The sequence below is a fragment of the Heterodontus francisci genome, chromosome 8 (assembly GCF_036365525.1).
Source record: "Heterodontus francisci isolate sHetFra1 chromosome 8, sHetFra1.hap1, whole genome shotgun sequence".
Classification (NCBI taxonomy): Eukaryota; Metazoa; Chordata; class Chondrichthyes; order Heterodontiformes; family Heterodontidae; genus Heterodontus; species Heterodontus francisci.
In genome coordinates, this window is record NC_090378.1 from 1,230,031 (window position 1) to 1,246,627 (window position 16,597).

The 16,597-nt window shown below is 46.2% G+C and overlaps 1 protein-coding gene across 1 annotated transcript in view; it reads right to left on the reverse strand.

Annotated features, from left to right (window-relative positions):
• LOC137373152 (collagen alpha-1(XI) chain-like) overlaps nt 1–16,597 on the reverse strand; it is a 612,019-nt gene that overhangs the window by 204,461 nt on the left and 390,961 nt on the right. The window contains exon 44 of the mRNA XM_068038011.1: nt 10,895–11,002. Coding sequence (XP_067894112.1) covers nt 10,895–11,002 — 108 coding nt within the window. The remainder of the gene's footprint in view (nt 1–10,894; nt 11,003–16,597) is intronic.

Genomic DNA, 16,597 nt, shown 5'->3' on the forward strand with positions numbered 1-16,597 from the left:
GTGTTAGTTTGTATGTCCAGCAACACCAGTCCTGTGCTAGTTTGTATGTCCAGCACACCAGTCCTGTGCTAGTTTGTATGTCCAGCACACCATTCCTGTGTTAGTTTGTATGTCCAGCACACCAGTCCTGTGTTAGTTTGTATGTCCAGCAACACCAGTCCTGTGTTAGTTTGTATGTCCAGCACACCAGTCCTGTGTTAGTTTGTATGTCCAGCAACACCAGTCCTGTGCTAGTTTGTATGTCCAGCACACCAGTCCTGTGCTAGTTTGTATGTCCAGCACACCAGTCCTGTGTTAGTTTGCTGTTTTGTTCAGGGTCTCTTAAATGTGAATTTGGACGGAAATTGAAAATATGTAAAACATTGTTGAAGTAAATGCTCTGATTTGTCTATATTGTGCCATTAAAAGGTTTTCGGCACAAGATGATTGAGAAAGTCATTAAGCTATGAAGGACTTGTTCATTAAAAAAGATTTTAAAAAAAGAATTTTATGATAGAAATTGATAAACCAATCAAATTTGGAGAGGATAAAACTCCTGGTCTGAGTGGATTATATCCACGCGTACTCAAGGAAGCTAGGGAAGAGATAGCAGAGACTATTACATATTACAATTCATTCATAAAGGGAATAGTGCCAGAGGATTGGTGGACAGCTAATGTGATTCCGATATATAAAAAGAGCGATAGAACATGTCCAGGACAATGTAGGCAAATTAGCGTAATGTCAGTGATAGGAAAGATAAGGAAATCCTTATTGGAAGGTACAATACAAAAACATCTCCAAACTGAAAATACAATATAGTAGTCAGCACAGATTTCAAAAGGGAAGGTCATGCTTAACCAACCTTAAGTTCTTTGAAACAGTCACAGAAAGGGTAGAGAAGGGTAATGTCGCAGACATATGTTTGGATTTCAAAAGGTCTTCAATAAGGTACCACATAGTAAAGTCATGAATAAGTTCAGAACATATGGTATCAAGGAACAAGTAGCAGAATGGTTAGCAAGCTGGCCCCAACTGAGAGTAGGGGTTAAAGGTAGCTGGCAAATATTGGGAAGTGGTGTTCCAGGATCAGTGCTGGGAACACTGTTGTTCACAATTTACATAAACATTTGGTCTCGGGAATTGAAAACACAATTTCAAACTTTTCAGACACCAAATTGGGGGGTACAGTAAATGCAGAGTTAGGAGAGGGAGGGGAAACCTAAAAATATCAGAAAGGGGCAGTAATGAGATTCGTGGGCAGGGAGAAATAAACAGCAGTCATATTAGAAATATTCCCAAAATTGCAGGGACCAGATTGAGGAAAATAGCACAAGTGATGATGTCAATATTAAATTATATCAATGTCCATTGTGTGACTAATAAGATTGGTGAGCTGCAAGCACAAATTGCTACATGGGATTATGACATGGTTACATTAACAGAGACAGGGGCTGGAATTTTACAGTGAATGGATAGGAACCGGACTCCAACGTGAAACTCGGCAGTGAACCCGCTTCCGTCTAGCCTGGGGATCTGCCCTGTATTGTGTGGTTCCCCGGGCTTTAACTGTCCCGAGGCGGGACTTCCACCCACTTGAGAGAGGAGGTTCCGCCTCAGTCAGCTGCCGGCCAATCAGTGGGCCGGCAGCTCTTAGACCCAGCAGCGCCATTGGGAGCAGTGGCCACTGCTGGTACTGCAGCCCAGCCGACGCTGTGGATCGCAGAGAGAAGGTAAGTAGGGGCATGCCTCACCAGTGGGATTGGTCCTTCCCTGGTGGGGCTGGAGTGGTCCTTTGGGTGGAGGGAGGCGTCTTGGATCCTGGGGGTGGGTTGGGAGGCGGTAGAGGCCCTCAATTGGGCACCCTGTGCCCGACTGTCATGCCCCCCACCCCACCCTGCCGCGTGGAAAGGCCGGCAACTATCGCTGGGCGTCCTTTCACGTCCCCAGCACACCTGCTTGCCATGGGTAAAATATCCGTGGAGGTGGGCGAGGGCCCTTAAGTGACCGTTAAGTGGCCACTTAAGGGTCTTGATTGACCTTGGGCGGGCAGGCCGTTTCTCAACCCCGCCCCCCGGCCTGACCGCCGTAAACCTGTCCGGAGGCGGAATCGGGGCGGGTAGGCCTCCCGGAGCCTGCCGCTCAATTTTACGCTGCCCCCACACCACCATCTGACGTGCTGGGGCGGCATAAAATTCCGGCCTATGGTTCATAGAAGCCTGGGAATGTGTTCTTAATATTCCTAGTTACTGAGTATTCAGGAATGATAGAGAAGGAAAAAGAGGAGGGAGTGTGGCAGTATTGGTTAAAGATGAGTTTACAGTTCTAAATAGAAAGGATTTACTTGATGATTCTAGGACTGAATCTATCAGGCTTGAGCTGAAACATAGAGGGGCAGCTGTTACATTTTTGGGAGTTTTAAAATAAGCTCCAAACAGTGAGGAGATAAATGAGCAAATTTGTTGGCAAATTTCAGAGGCAAAAATAGATCAGTTATAATAGGAATCTTTAATCCCCCTAATATAGACTGGGAAAACATAATGCTCGGAGTAGGGAAGAACGTGACATTCTGATGTGTGCTTGCCGCTAATCTCAAAGAAAGCTGCCCACAATGATCTAGCAATCTCTGTGGTGGGAATTTTCTCTTTCCCAAACACAATTTAAATCTGGTGTCAAGTCAAGGGAATCTTCAAGCATCCAGCAGCAGAGATGTCAGCAATGATGTCAGCAATGCCAGGCAACCAATCACATTGAAATATTCACACACAGCAAATTAGGAAAATAAAATAACTTAAAATCCTTCACCATTAACTTAATATTTTTACATAGCAAAATAACTGTGTGACTGATTAAGATAGAGGTTAAAATATAGATCTTTTAGAAAGGAAAAAATAATAACTTTTACATTTCAAAAAAATAATTTTTAACCACTGTGTAAAAGTTTGACATTCTACAAATATAAGATTACTTTTTCAGGGCCAGTGAGGGTGTTTCGCAGTAATTCTGAAGTTAGTACATTATTATGGACAGAAGATTAGCTAGCTAACAGGAAATGGGGAGTAGCCATAAATAGTTCATTTTCTGGTTGGCAAGATGTAACGAGTGGTGTGCCACAGGGATCTGTGCTGGGACCTCAACTTTTTACAAATTATATCAATGACTTGGATGAAGGGACTGAAGGTATGGTTGCTAAATTTGCTGATGACAGAGATAGGTAGGAAAGTAAGTTTTGAAGAGGACATAAGGAGGCTACAAAGGGATATAGATAGGTTAAGTGAGTGGGCAAAGACCTGGCAAATAGAGTATAATGTGGGAAAATGTGAAATTGTTCACTTTGGCAGGAAGAATGAAAAAGCATATTATCTAAATGGTGAGAGATTGTGGAGCTCTGAGATGCAGAGGGATCTGAGTGCCCTAGTCAATACATCACAAAAGGTTAGTATGCAGGTACAGCACATAATTAGGAAAGCTAACAGAATGTTATCGTTTATCGCGAGGGGAATTGAATACAAAAGTAGGGAGGTTATGCTACAGTTATACAGGGCATTGGTGAGACCACATCTGGAATTTAAGGAAAGATGTAAATGCATTAGAAGCAGTTCAGAGAAGGTTTACTAGACTAATACCTGGAATGGGCGGGCTGTCTTATGAGGAAAGATTGGACAGACTAGGCTTGTATCCACTGGAATTTAGAAGAGTAAGAGGTGACTTGATTGAAATATATCAGATCCTGAGGGGTCTTGACAGGGTGGATGTGGAAAGGATGTTTCCCCTTGTGGGAGAATCTAGAACTAGGGGTCACTGTTTAAAAATAAGGGGTCGCCCATTTAAGACAGAGATGAGGAGAAATTGTTTTCTCTCAGAGGGTGGTGAGTCTTTGGAATTCTCTTCCTCAAAAGGCAGTGGAAGCTCTGAGTCTTTGAATATTTTTAAGGCAGAGGTAGATAGATTCTTGATAAGCAAGTGCGTGAAAGGTTATCGGGGGTAGGTGGGAATGTGGGGTTGAGGTTACAATCAGATCAGCCATGATCTTATTGAATGGCAGAGCAGGCTCGACGGGCCGAGTGGCCTACTCCTGCTCCTAATTCGTATGTTTGTATGTATTAAAAACCAAGCTACACCTCATTTAACAGGGGGCAACTTTTTCCAGGGGTTTTACAGGAGGCTTGCAGTGTTAGAGTAGAAGTTCTCATCAATTCATGTTTGCAATGGAGACTGCAGTCTGTGGGAACATGTACAGTGCACCCTATAGAGGAGTCTAGACTCACTGGCAGCAACTTGTAGATTTTCATGTTATTATGCACCTGTGCGGACTTCAGAAGTTACTATCAGTTTCAGTGGAGTAATGACATCAAATGATGACAATTTCATTGTCATTAACTCAGCAAAATCTGGGTCAATATGACTCCAGCCAAAAAGGAAGGAAGCTGAAATAAAAACAGACAGTGCTGGAAATACTCAGCAGGTCAGGCAGCATCTGTGGAGAGAGAAGCAGAGATAACGTTTCAGGTCTAATGAAGGGTCACTGACCTGAAACATTAACTCTGTTTCTCTCTCCACAGATGCTGCCAGACCTGCTGAGTATTTCCAGCATTTGCTGTTTTTATTTCAGATTTCTAGCATCCACTGTATTTTGCTTTTATTAAGGAAATAAGCCATGTTTGGATCTGATTCTGGAAATGAAGTAGAACAAGTGGAGGGTGTTACAGTCGGAGATCATCAAGCTAACAGTGACCACAGCATCATTCTGTTTAGAGTAATTATGGAAAAAGACCAGAAAATATCAAAGGTCGAAATGGTCAACTGGGGAAGAGCTAATTCCTGATTTAAGAAAGGACCTTGCACAGGGAGATCGCACAGGGAGATTAGACAAGTATTGCAGGGGAAAGCAATGTCCTGCTGGAAATGTTGAGCAATGTCGGGCATTCAGGGACGAGATAGCTGTGGTACAAACTAGATTATTGCTTTGCAGAGAACAGGCAGATCATCCAATCCTATTACTTCCTGAATGACAAAGGAAATAAAAGTTAAAATAACACAGAAAAAGGAGGCTTCTGACAAATGTCACGAGCAAGATTCAGTGAATAACCAGGAAGATTATGCAATATACAGGAGGGAATTGGAAAAATGAATATGAGAGGCAAAGAGAGCTTAAGAGAAAAGTAAGGAACAGTAAATTGAACCCGAAAACATTTTAGAAACTTATAAAGTGTAAACGATGTGTTCAGTAGAAGGTTGGGCCTTTTAAGCGCTCAAAGGGAAGTCTTCAGACCGAGGCAGAGGACATGGCGAAAGTATTAAATGAGTACTCTTCAGAAAGGAAGTGGGTGATGTGAAGGCTACTGTAAAAGAGAGGAAATTTATGGACAGGACAGAAACAGATAGAGAAGACGTACTAAAAAGATTAGCATTACTGAAAGTTGGTAAGTCACCTTGTCTGAATGGAATTCATCCTAGGTTACTGAAAGAAACAAAGGTAGAAATAGTGGAGGCATTGGTCACAATTTTTCAATCAACATTGGACAGAGTAGAGCCTGAGGACTAGAGAGTTGCTAATGTTAAACCATTGAGAGGAATAAGCTAGGAAACTGCAGGTCAGTCAGTCTAACATCAATGGGGGGGGGGGGGGGGGATTTATTGGAAACCAATATCAGGGAAAAAGCAAACTTCCATTTGGAAAGGCATGGTTTAATCAAGGAGAGCCACCAAGGATTTGTTCAAGTCAAACTGCGCAATGTCCTGGGATATTGGGACCAGTACAAACTGGACGGGTTACACCTGGGCAGGACTGGGACTGATGTCCTAGGGGGAGTATTTGCTAGAGTGGTTGGGGAGGGTTTAAACTAAAATGGCAGGAGGATGGGAACCTTTGCAAGGAGTCAGAGGAGGGGGGATTAAAGACAAGAACAAAAGACAGTAAGGGGAATAAGAAAGGTGATAGGCAGAGAAATCAAGGGCCAGAATCAAACAGGGCCACAGTGAAAAATAGTGGGAAGGGGACAAGTAATGTTAAAAAGACAAGCCTTAAGGCTTTGTGCCTTAATGTGTGGAGCATTCTCAATAAAGTGGATGAATTAATCACGCAAATAGATGTAAACGGGTATGATATAGTCGGGATTACGGAGACATGGCTGCAAGGTGACCAGGGATGGGAAATGAACATCCAGGGGTATTCAGTATTTAGGAAGGACAGACAAAAAATAAAAGGCGGTGGAGTTGCATTGCTGGTTAAAGAGGAAATTAACGCAATAGCGAGGAAGGATATTAGCTCTGATGTTGTGGAATCTGTATGGGTAGAGCTGAGAAACACTAAGGGGCAAAGAACGTTAGTGGGGGATGTATGTAGACGCCAAAACTGTAGTGGTGATGTTGGGAATGACATTAAACAGGAAATTAGAGACACATGCGATAAAGGAACATCTATAATTTTGGGTGACTTTAATTTACATATGGATTAGGCAAATCAAATTAGTCACAATACCGTAGAGGAGGAATTCTTGGAGTGCGTACGGGATGGTTTTCTGGACCAATACGTTGAGGAACCAACTAGAGAACAGGCCATCATAGACTGCATATTGTCTAATGAGATAGGAATAATTGACAATCTAGTGGTGCGAGACCCCTTGGGGATGAGGGTAGAGATTGGAGGGTAGCTAATGTCACCCCATTATTTAAAAAGGGAGGTAGAGAGAAAGCAGGGAATTATAGACCAGTCAGCCTGATGTCGGTAGTGGGGAAAATTCTGGAGTCCATTATCAAAGATTTTATAGCAGAGCACTTGGAGAACAGTGGTAGAATCGGGCAGAGTCAGCATGGATTTACGAAAGGGAAATCATGCTTGTCAAATCTACTAGAATTCTTCGAGGATGTAACTAGTAGAGTTGATGAGGGGGAGCCAGTGGATGTGGTTTATTTGGACTTTCAGAAGGCTTTCGACAAAGTCCCACATAAGAGATTAGCGTGTAAAGTTAAAGCGCATGGGACTGGGGTAGTGTATTGCGATGGATAGAAAATTGGTTGGCAGACAGGAAACAAAGAGTAGGAATAAACGGGTCTTTTTACAAATGGCCGGCAGTGACTAGTGGTGTACCGCAGGGATCGGTGCTAGGACCCCAGCTATTCACAATATATATTAATGATTTAGATGAGGGAACTAAATGTAATATCTCCAAATTAGCAGATGACACAAAACTGGGTGGGAGGGTGAGTTGTGAGGAGGATGCAGAGAGGCTTCAGGGTGATTTGGACAAGTTGAGTGAGTGGGCAAATGCATGGCAGATGCAGTATAATGTGGATAAATGTGAGGTTATCCACTTTGGTAGCAAAAACAGGAAGGCAGATTATTATCTGAACGGCTATAAACTGAGGGAGGGGAATATGCAGCGAAACCTGGGTGTTCTCGTACACCAGTCGCTGAAGGTAAGCAAGCAGGTGCAACAGGGGGTAAAAAAGGCAAATGGTATGTTGGCCTTCGTAGCGAGAGGATTTGAGTGTAGGAGCAGGGATGTTTTTCTGCAATTATACAGGGCCTTGGTGAGGCCACACCTGGAATATTGTGTGCAGTTTTGGTCTCCTTATCTGAGGAAGGATGTTCTTGCTATAGAGGGAGTGCAGCGAAGGTTTACCAGACTGATTCCTGGGATGGCGGGACTGACATATGAGGAGAGATTGAGTCGGTTAGGATTATATTCGCTTGTGTTCAGAAGAGTGAGGGGGGATCTCATAGAAACCTATAAATTTCTAACAGGACTTGACAGGGTAGATGCAGGAAGGATGTTCCCGATGGTGGGGGAGTCCAGACCCAGGGGTCATAGTCTAAGGATACGGGGTAAACTTTTCAGGACTGAGGTGAGGAGAAATTTCTTCACCCAGAGTGGTGAGCCTGTGGAATTCGCTATCACAGAAAGCAGTTGAGGCCAAAACATTGTATGTTTTCAAGGAGTCAGATATAGCTCTTGGGGCTAAAGGGATCAAAGGGTATGGGGGGGAAAGCGGGAACAGGTTACTGAGTTGGATGATCAGCCATGATCATAATGAATGGCGGAGCAGGCTTGAAGGGCCAAATGGCCTACTCCTGCTCCTATTTTCTATGATTAACTTGATTGAATACTTTGATGAGGTAACAGGGAAGGTTGATCAAGGCAGTGCAGTAGATGTTCTATATGTGGGCCAGAATTTTATGCTGGGTGGCCAAAAATTCAGTGGTGAGCTCGCCTCCACTGGACCTGGGGAGACAGGCCAGAATCTTTCGCTCCTCAGGCCTTTAATTGGTCTTGGGTGGGATGTCCACCTCCTTGAGGCATGACCCGCCTAATGGAGCTGCCAGCCAATCAGTGGGCTGGCAGCTCTTAGTCCCAGCAGCGCCACCATGAGCGGTGGCCACTGCTGGGACTACACCCAGCTGTCGGAAGCTATAGGAAAGATGGCCCCTGAAGTCAGGTAAGTTTTTGGGGCCTTGCCGGGGACAATTAGCCGGGCCTTAGCGAGGCAAGGGGGGTTGGATGGTGGGGTGGTGGGTGGGGGGATTGGAGTGTTGTGCATTGGGGGCAGTTGGGGCGGTCCTCTGTGGGGCACAGGGTGCTCGATCAGGAGGCAAACCCCAACCCGCAAGAAGGCCATCTGGTTTTACCAGGCAGGGTACTTGGGGCCTTTGCCATCCGGCCGCCGAGGGTCAAATAACCGCAACGGTGGGTGGAGACCCATAAGTGGCAGTTAATTGGCCACTTAAGGGCCTTGATTGGCCTGGGGCAGGTGAGCTGTTGCTCACCACCACCGCCCCGTGTAAAATTGCAACGGGAGCAGGAAGGTGTTGGGTACGGCCCCCCTACACCCCACCTCCCACTCAATTTTTCAGCCTCCCCCTGTCACCAGACTGCTCATTGAAAGCTGTAACATTCCAACCATAGGCTTTCAGAAGGCATTTGGCAAAGTGCCACACAGGAGGCTTATTAAAAAGATAGAAGCCCATGGAATGAAGGGGAAAATGACAGTTTGGACACTGAATTGGCTCAGTGACAGGAAACAAACGATGGTGATGGACACGTTTTTCTGACAGGGTGAGTTTTGGTTCATTAATCTTTGCAATTTTTATAAATGACCTAGACTCAGGTGTAGGGAACAGCATTATAAAGTTTACAGCTGATGCAAAACTTAATGAAGTAGTCGATAGTGAAGAGGGCGGTTGTAGACAGGATGGTGAAATGGGCTGAAACATGACAGATGGAATTCAATGTTGAGTTGAGAGATTCAGATGGACAGTGCGAGGTGATGCATTATGGGAGGTCTAATATGGAAAGACAATTTACTGTAAATGAGCCGAGAGACCTGGGTGTCCAAATTCACAAACCTTAAAGGTTGCAGGGCAAGTGGATAAGGTGCTGAAAAACATATGGATTATTTAGGTTTATCAATAAAGGCGTAGAATATAAACACAAATAAATCAAGCTCAAACTTTATAAATTACTGGTTAGACCTCAGCTGGAATATAATAGATAATTCTAGGCAGCACATTTCAGGAGACATGTAAAGGCCTTAAAGTGTCCAGAGGAGGTTTACCAGGATGATACCAGGGATGAGGGACTGAGGTTATGAGAAGAGGTTGGAAAAGTTAGGGCTGTTCTCCTTGAAACAGAGAAGGTTAAGAGGTGACCAGATAGAGATTTACAAAATGATGACAGGTTTTGATAGAGTAGAGAGAGAAAAGATAGCGATATAGTAGAGAGAGAAAAATTATTCCCTCTGGTGACTGGGTCAATAACCAGATGTCATGGAATTAAACTCATTGTAAATGATCTCGAATGGAGATGAGGAGAAATGTTTTCACTAAGAGTCATCGAGATCTGAAAAGGCAGTAGAAACTGATTCCATAAATAGTTTTACAGGGTGTTGGACAGGTACTTGAGGAGGAGAAACTTCGAGGGTTCTGGACAAAAAGCCAGGATATGGGAATGACCATGATTGCTCTTTGAAAGAGGAAGCACTGACACTATGGGCTGAATGGCCTCCTTTTGTGATGTAGGTTTCTATGATTGAGGAGGACTGCGACAAAATACAAGAAGCCATTAATAAACTTGCAGAATGGATGTTGAATTGCCAAATGAATTTTAATATAGATCAGTGTGAGGTGGTACATTTTAATGGGAAGATTAAGGAGGCCACATACATCTTGGAAAATAAGAGTTTAAATGGGCGAGAGGAACAGAGGGTTCTAGGGTACAGATATGTGGATCATTAAAAGTAGCAATGCAGATTATTAAGGCCATAAAGAAGTAAATAAAGCACTGGGTTCATTTCTGGAAGATTAAAATTGAACAGCAGAGAAATTATGCTGAAGCTGTCTAAAACCTTGGTTAGGCCACACCAGCACTCTGCACATTTCCGGTCTCCATATTATAAAAAAGAATATTAAGGCACTAGAGAACGTGCAAAAAAGATTTGCAAGGATGATCCACAACTGATAGGATGTACTTATTATGCTGGGGATCTTTTCTCTGGAAAAGAGAAGGCTGAGGGGAGACTAGACAGAGGTCTTTTAAGATTATAAAGGGATTTGATAGGGTACAAATCAAAGAATCATAAATATAAGATAATCTCTAGTCAATCCAGTTGGGAATTCAGGAGAAACCTCTTTACCCAGAGATTGGTGAGAATGTGGAACTCACTACCACAGGGAGTGGTTGAGGTGAATAGTATCGATACATTTAAGGGAAAGTTGGATAAGCTCACAAGGGAGAAAGGAATAGAAGGATATGGTGATAGGGTGAGATGAAGAGGAATGAGAGGAGGCTTGTGTGGAGTATAAACTGCGGCACAGAGCAGTGGTGAAAAGGGGCCCGTTTCCGTGTTGGACATTCTGTGTAATTCGATGTGACTACAGGCTGATCAATAACATGACAAATTTCTAATGGATACTTACAGGGGCTCCTTTCTCTCCAGCAGGGCCAAGACCACCTTGAGGTCCAGGACGACCAGGGAGACCAATAGGACCAGCAGAACCAGCAGCTCCACGTTCACCTGGAGACCCCTAAAAAGATCATCCAACAGTTGATGTTAATCACTGATAATAATTGCATCTGGACTTAAATTAAATGGTCAGTCAGACAGAGTACTCGTCAATGTAACCCAAAACAAAATACTACAACCAATCACACAGTAAACCAACCGAACACAATACATCTCAAAACAACACACACCAAACCAACATTTCCCAAGCCAACCCAAACCAACACACCCGGATCCAACACACACCGACTCACCCCAAACTAACATAATACACCCCAACACAGCACAGCACACCCCAATCCACCCCAACCCAACACAATCTACCCCGACCCAACGCAACACACCCTGACTCAACAAAGCCTGACCCAACCCACCTGTCATGCTCGGCCCCCACCTGCCAAGAATGAGGCACACTGGTTTGTCATATGAACATTGATTTTTAACTTAAAAGCAAAATACTGCGGATGCTGGAAATCTGAAACAAAAACAAGAAATGCTGGATTCACTCAGCAGGTCTGGCAGCATCTGTGGAAAGAGAAGCAGAGTTAAGGTTTCGGGTCAGTGACCAGTTCCGAAGAAGGGTCACTGACCCGAAACGTTAACTCTGCTTCTCTTTCCACAGATGCTGCCAGACCTGCTGAGTGAATCCAGCATTTCTTGTTTTTGTTTGTGATTGATTTTTAACTGTTGCTGGAACGAGGAAATGACTTGTTAAACAGATCAGCCATGGCTGGAAAAGAAACATTTACATACTAACAGACATCGAAGATGAGGAAGCGCATCCCAGAGCCTGCTAAGGAGGATACAATCCACAAAGGCCAAGACTGGTTAGACCAGAAGGTCACATGACTAACTGGCTGTTCCAGGGTTTTCTTTTGAACTGGTCACAGAGAGTTTGAAGGCAGAGTGTCAGTTTGCTCCTGGATTGAGAAGATCTCTCTCCTGACTGCTCCCATCTCTTTTTCACAAGCCTCTGAATCCACTGAAGATACATGAACCCCAAGAGAGAAAAGTCTCCAACAGCGAACAAGGTTTAAGAAGAGTACTGGGCCCCAACAAAAAGCAAGATCTATCTACAATCAAGGACTCTACAATGAGCTCGAAGAACCAAAACAAAAACTCTTCAGATATTGCCTCAAATTTTTCCACTTAGTTTTCTGTCTCCATTTGCATGTGTGTATTAGGTATTAGGTGTGTATTATATATGCTAGCGTGGGCATCGTGTATCCATAGGCATTAACTGAATTAGACTTTATGTTCAAGTTTAATAAATTTAAACTTTTCTCCTTTAAACCTAAGAAAACCTGTGTGTACTGGTTTCTTTGCCTTATAACTGGGAAGCGGTGATCAAGGATTACAGTAAGACCAGGTGAAGGCTGAGAGGGACCCCTAGACAGCTTTCTCACCTGGTCGTAACATACCACAAATCAATGATATGGACTCCCACCCAACACATCCCAACCCAACACACCCCAGCCCAATGCAACCAAACCCCACCCAATGCACCTCATCAAAGCACACCCCAACCAACACATCCTACCCAAAGCACAGCAACCCAACACATTCAAACCCAGCACAAGAGAACCCAAACCCACCATAGCACACCCCAACCAATGAAAGCCCAACACGCCCCTCCAAAACACACCTCAAAACACCCCATTTACACTCTCAACCCACCAAACTCACTCAGGGCACCACACATGAGGAACCTTGGAAACAGTGCAGTGCGGATTCACTAGAATGATACTGAGGCTAAAAGAGCTAAATTATGATGACGATTTGTATATACTAGACTTGTATTCCCTGGAGTATGGAAGATTAAGGAGTGATCTATTTGAGGTGCTTAAATGATTAAAGACATTGATAGGATAGATAGAAACTAGTTTCCCCTGGTGAGTTGAGTTCAGAGGATGGGTTCATGTGCTTAAAATTCGAGGCAGGCTGTTCTGGGATGATGTCAGGAAGCACTTCCTCACACAAAGGGGAGTGGAAATCTGGAACTCTCTCCCCCAAAAAGCTATTGAGGTGAGGTGGGGCGGGGGGGAAAGGTCAATTGTAACTTTCAAAACTCAGATGGATAGATTTTTGTTGGGAAAGGTATCGAGAGGTATGCAGCAAAGGTGGGATAATGGGGTTGAGACATAGATCAGCCATAATGTGACAGGATGACAGAACAGGTTTCAGGGGCTGAATGACCTCTTTCTGGTCTTAAATTAGTTCATTTCTATTGGTTCCCTTGCAGGCTAATTTAATGCAGCTGTTTACCCCCCGTTAACCAGTGCAGGAAGGAAGTAGTATTCCTGAATGATTAAACACTGGTTACTTCCATATGTCTTTGTACAGGTAGATTGTCATGGGTTACAGTTTGATCACTACAGGAAGTAGAATAGAAGCAGAGATTGGGGAAGTTAAGCCTTTAAACCATGCAGGCATAACTAAAGTGAAAATCGAGAGTCTATGCAGGGAGCACGGAGCTGCTCCACTATCTGACAAACTTTCTCCTCAATGCTGTGCTTAGCCACAGGAGAATAACATCTCACCACCCAAACTAAACAATGGAACAAAGAACCAAAGAAATCAGTAAAAGAGTTGAAAAGGTACATTCAAAAAATTGTATTCATCGACATAAAGGGCAGAACCAGTTAGATACAGAGTAAAGCTCCCTCTACACTGTCCCCATCAAACACTCCCAGGACAGGTACAGTACAGGGTTAGATACAGAGTAAAGCTCCCTCTACACTGTCCCCATCAAACACTCCCAGGACAGGTACAGTACGGGGGGTTAGATACAGAGTAAAGCTCCCTCTACACTGTCCACATCAAACACTCCCAGGACAGGTACAGTAAGGGGGTTAGATACAGAGTAAAGCTCCCTCTACACTGTCCCCCATCAAACACTCCCAGGACAGGTACAGTACGGGGGTTAGATACAGAGTAAAGCTCCCTCTACACTGTCCCCATCAAACACTCCCTGGACAGGTACAGTACGGGGGTTAGATACAGAGTAAAGCTCCCTCTACACTGTCCCCATCAAACACTCCCAGGACAGGTACAGTACGGGGTTAGATACAGAGTAAAGCTCCCTCTACACTGTCCCCATCAAACACTCCCAGGACAGGTACAGTACGGGGGGTTAGATACAGAGTAAAGCTCCCTCTACACTGTCCCCATCAAACACTCCCAGGACAGGTACAGCACGGGATTGGCTGGGCAATTTGGAGCACTTCCTGTGTGCGATTAGTCGAACCAGCTGCATCTGAGCTGTGGGAGCTGGAATTGGAGAGGAGAGAGCAGAGTGGAGAGAGCTGCATTTACAACTTTAACTGTGAAACTGTTGTATTTTATTCAAGGACAAAGGAGACCTGCAAGTTATTTTGGAGAGATAGATGTTGGAGCACCAGAGAACTGTTTGTTGTTTGGACTGTTGGGGGAGGGAGGAGGAACCGGAAGATCCAGGGGTGGGGCTGCCAAATTCTATAGGGAGCCCCTGTATTTGCTCTTGTGTTTATCTTCCATCCTGCACAAAACGGGCTCCCTCCCCACCCCCAACTGTGTGGCTCGGGACGGCTGGAGCTGCCCGGCTGAAGACAATCTTTATCGAACAGAAGGAAAAGGAGAGAACCGGGCGGCTCTAGCCGACCCGGCCGAAGTACCCTCCCCTAACTGGAAGACTGAACTGTAGACTCTGCAGCAAGGTGCTCCAACCACCAATTGAACAGTAACATCCTCGCAGACCTTCTCTCCCGGCCACCTATCCTCTCCTCTCCTTGTCCTTTTCAGCCCTATACTCCTCTACTCCCATCCCCCGCTCCCCATCATATTGCTTGTGTTTAAGAGAAAACTGTTGTTCGCTTTGTTTCTTGGGGTTGGGCGTGGCTCTGCGACCCCATGGCAAGCCCCTCTTTGCCGGAGGTGGGGCCTTTACGCACGTATGCTGCTGCAGCTGCACCTGTAGCCCCGTCACCTTTTGTGCTGATAACATCAAAGCATGGGATCAAGAGCTACGTCCACCCCAATATGTCAATCGAGGAATGCGTAAAGGCAATGCCTGAGGTTGTCAGCCCTTCGGCCATTGTTACAGCCTCTAAAATGTATTTTTAGGTGTTTTTCCTGAAGACCAAGCGGGCGGTGTCCCTGGCCCTGAACAAGGGGTTCACCATGCGCGAAACCTTTCTGTCAGTGGACCCCCTGGAGGCCACTGCGCAAAGGGTCATTCTGTCAAATGTCCCGCCCTTCATTTCCAGTGAGCTCCTCCTTCCCCACCAGCACCATCTGAGGGAGGTAAAGACGGGGCTCACCCCAGTCCCGCTCAGTCTTCGGGAGAACAGCCTCCGGCATGTGTACTCCTTCTGCCGCCAGCTACTCATGCAGCTGGCATGGGAGGTGGTCACGGATGACCACTTCAATGTGGAGTTCCAGGGGACGGCCTACTGCGTCTTCTGGACCTTGGACGGGGTGCGGTGCCATGTCTGCAAGGGGGTGGAGCATGTTCCTAAGAAGTGCCCCAACCTCCCGGAGGCCAACTCCACCTCGGCAGCTCAGGGTGGCGCCGCTGCACCTCCTCCCACCACCCCCTACACCTCCACCAGACACCGTTCAGTCAGTATTGGAGGCTATGGGGAGGGGGGTGCCCGTCCAAGTGGGAGGAAGGCACGGAGAAAAAATAAACATCGAGAGGCGCGTCCCCTGGACACCATGGCACTACCCCAGCATGAGCTCAGCCCAAGGCCTGCTCCCGGGGAATCCACCTGCCCCAGGGTTAGGCTCAGGCCCTGGGTGACCAGGCAAAATGTGGGTGCGGAGGCAGAGGCCCCTGATGACATGGAGGTCTCTGAGTCTCTGCGCCCCTCCCGAAATAAGAGGAGCCCATCTCCTGGCATGGGTCCTCAGGCTCCCCCTGCCACCAGCAGGATCAGGACCTCGAGCCCTGGGCGGGAACCCTCCACCCCTCGGAATGGAGGTGGGGGAGATGCCCCCGTAATCTTGTCAACTCCTGAGGTGGGGAACCGCCCCATTGGTAGGGGAGTGTGTGGACTACACGGGAGAAATCATTCCTTTGGCCGATGGATCGGGTGTCCTGGGTGAGGCCGAGACCTCCCAACAGCCTGACGCTCCTGCCCGGGATGTACCTGACCCAGAGGCCAATCTGTGTAATTCCCTGTCTGCTGGTTCTGATGGCCTCCTCTCTCCGCCTCCGGTCCCGGTTCCGGCTGGATTTCCGGAGTCGGGCACTTCCATCTCCCCTGGACCACTCATTGGCCCGGGGATGGAGGTGGAGGGGGGTCCTGAACCGCTGGCGCCCACAGACACCAGTTCCATTCTAGAACCCAGAGAGGACTCCTCTGCCATCAATCCTGGGGGTGGGATCTTGACGGAGGCGGGACCAGCTGGCGCGGCCGGGGCGTCTGCCCCACAGTGTGTGGTGGATGTTTCGGCCGCTGGCAGTGACGACCCGGAGGAGGACAGGGACTCGGTTTGGGGCATGGAGGACGATCTTGCTTCCATCTCTAGTGAGGTGGTGGAGTCCCTCGTGCCTCCCACTGAGTCTCCTCTCATCCCCACGGCGGAACTCCGGGATTTCCTCGCAGCATGCAGGGGTTGCCGCAATAAAGTTCAG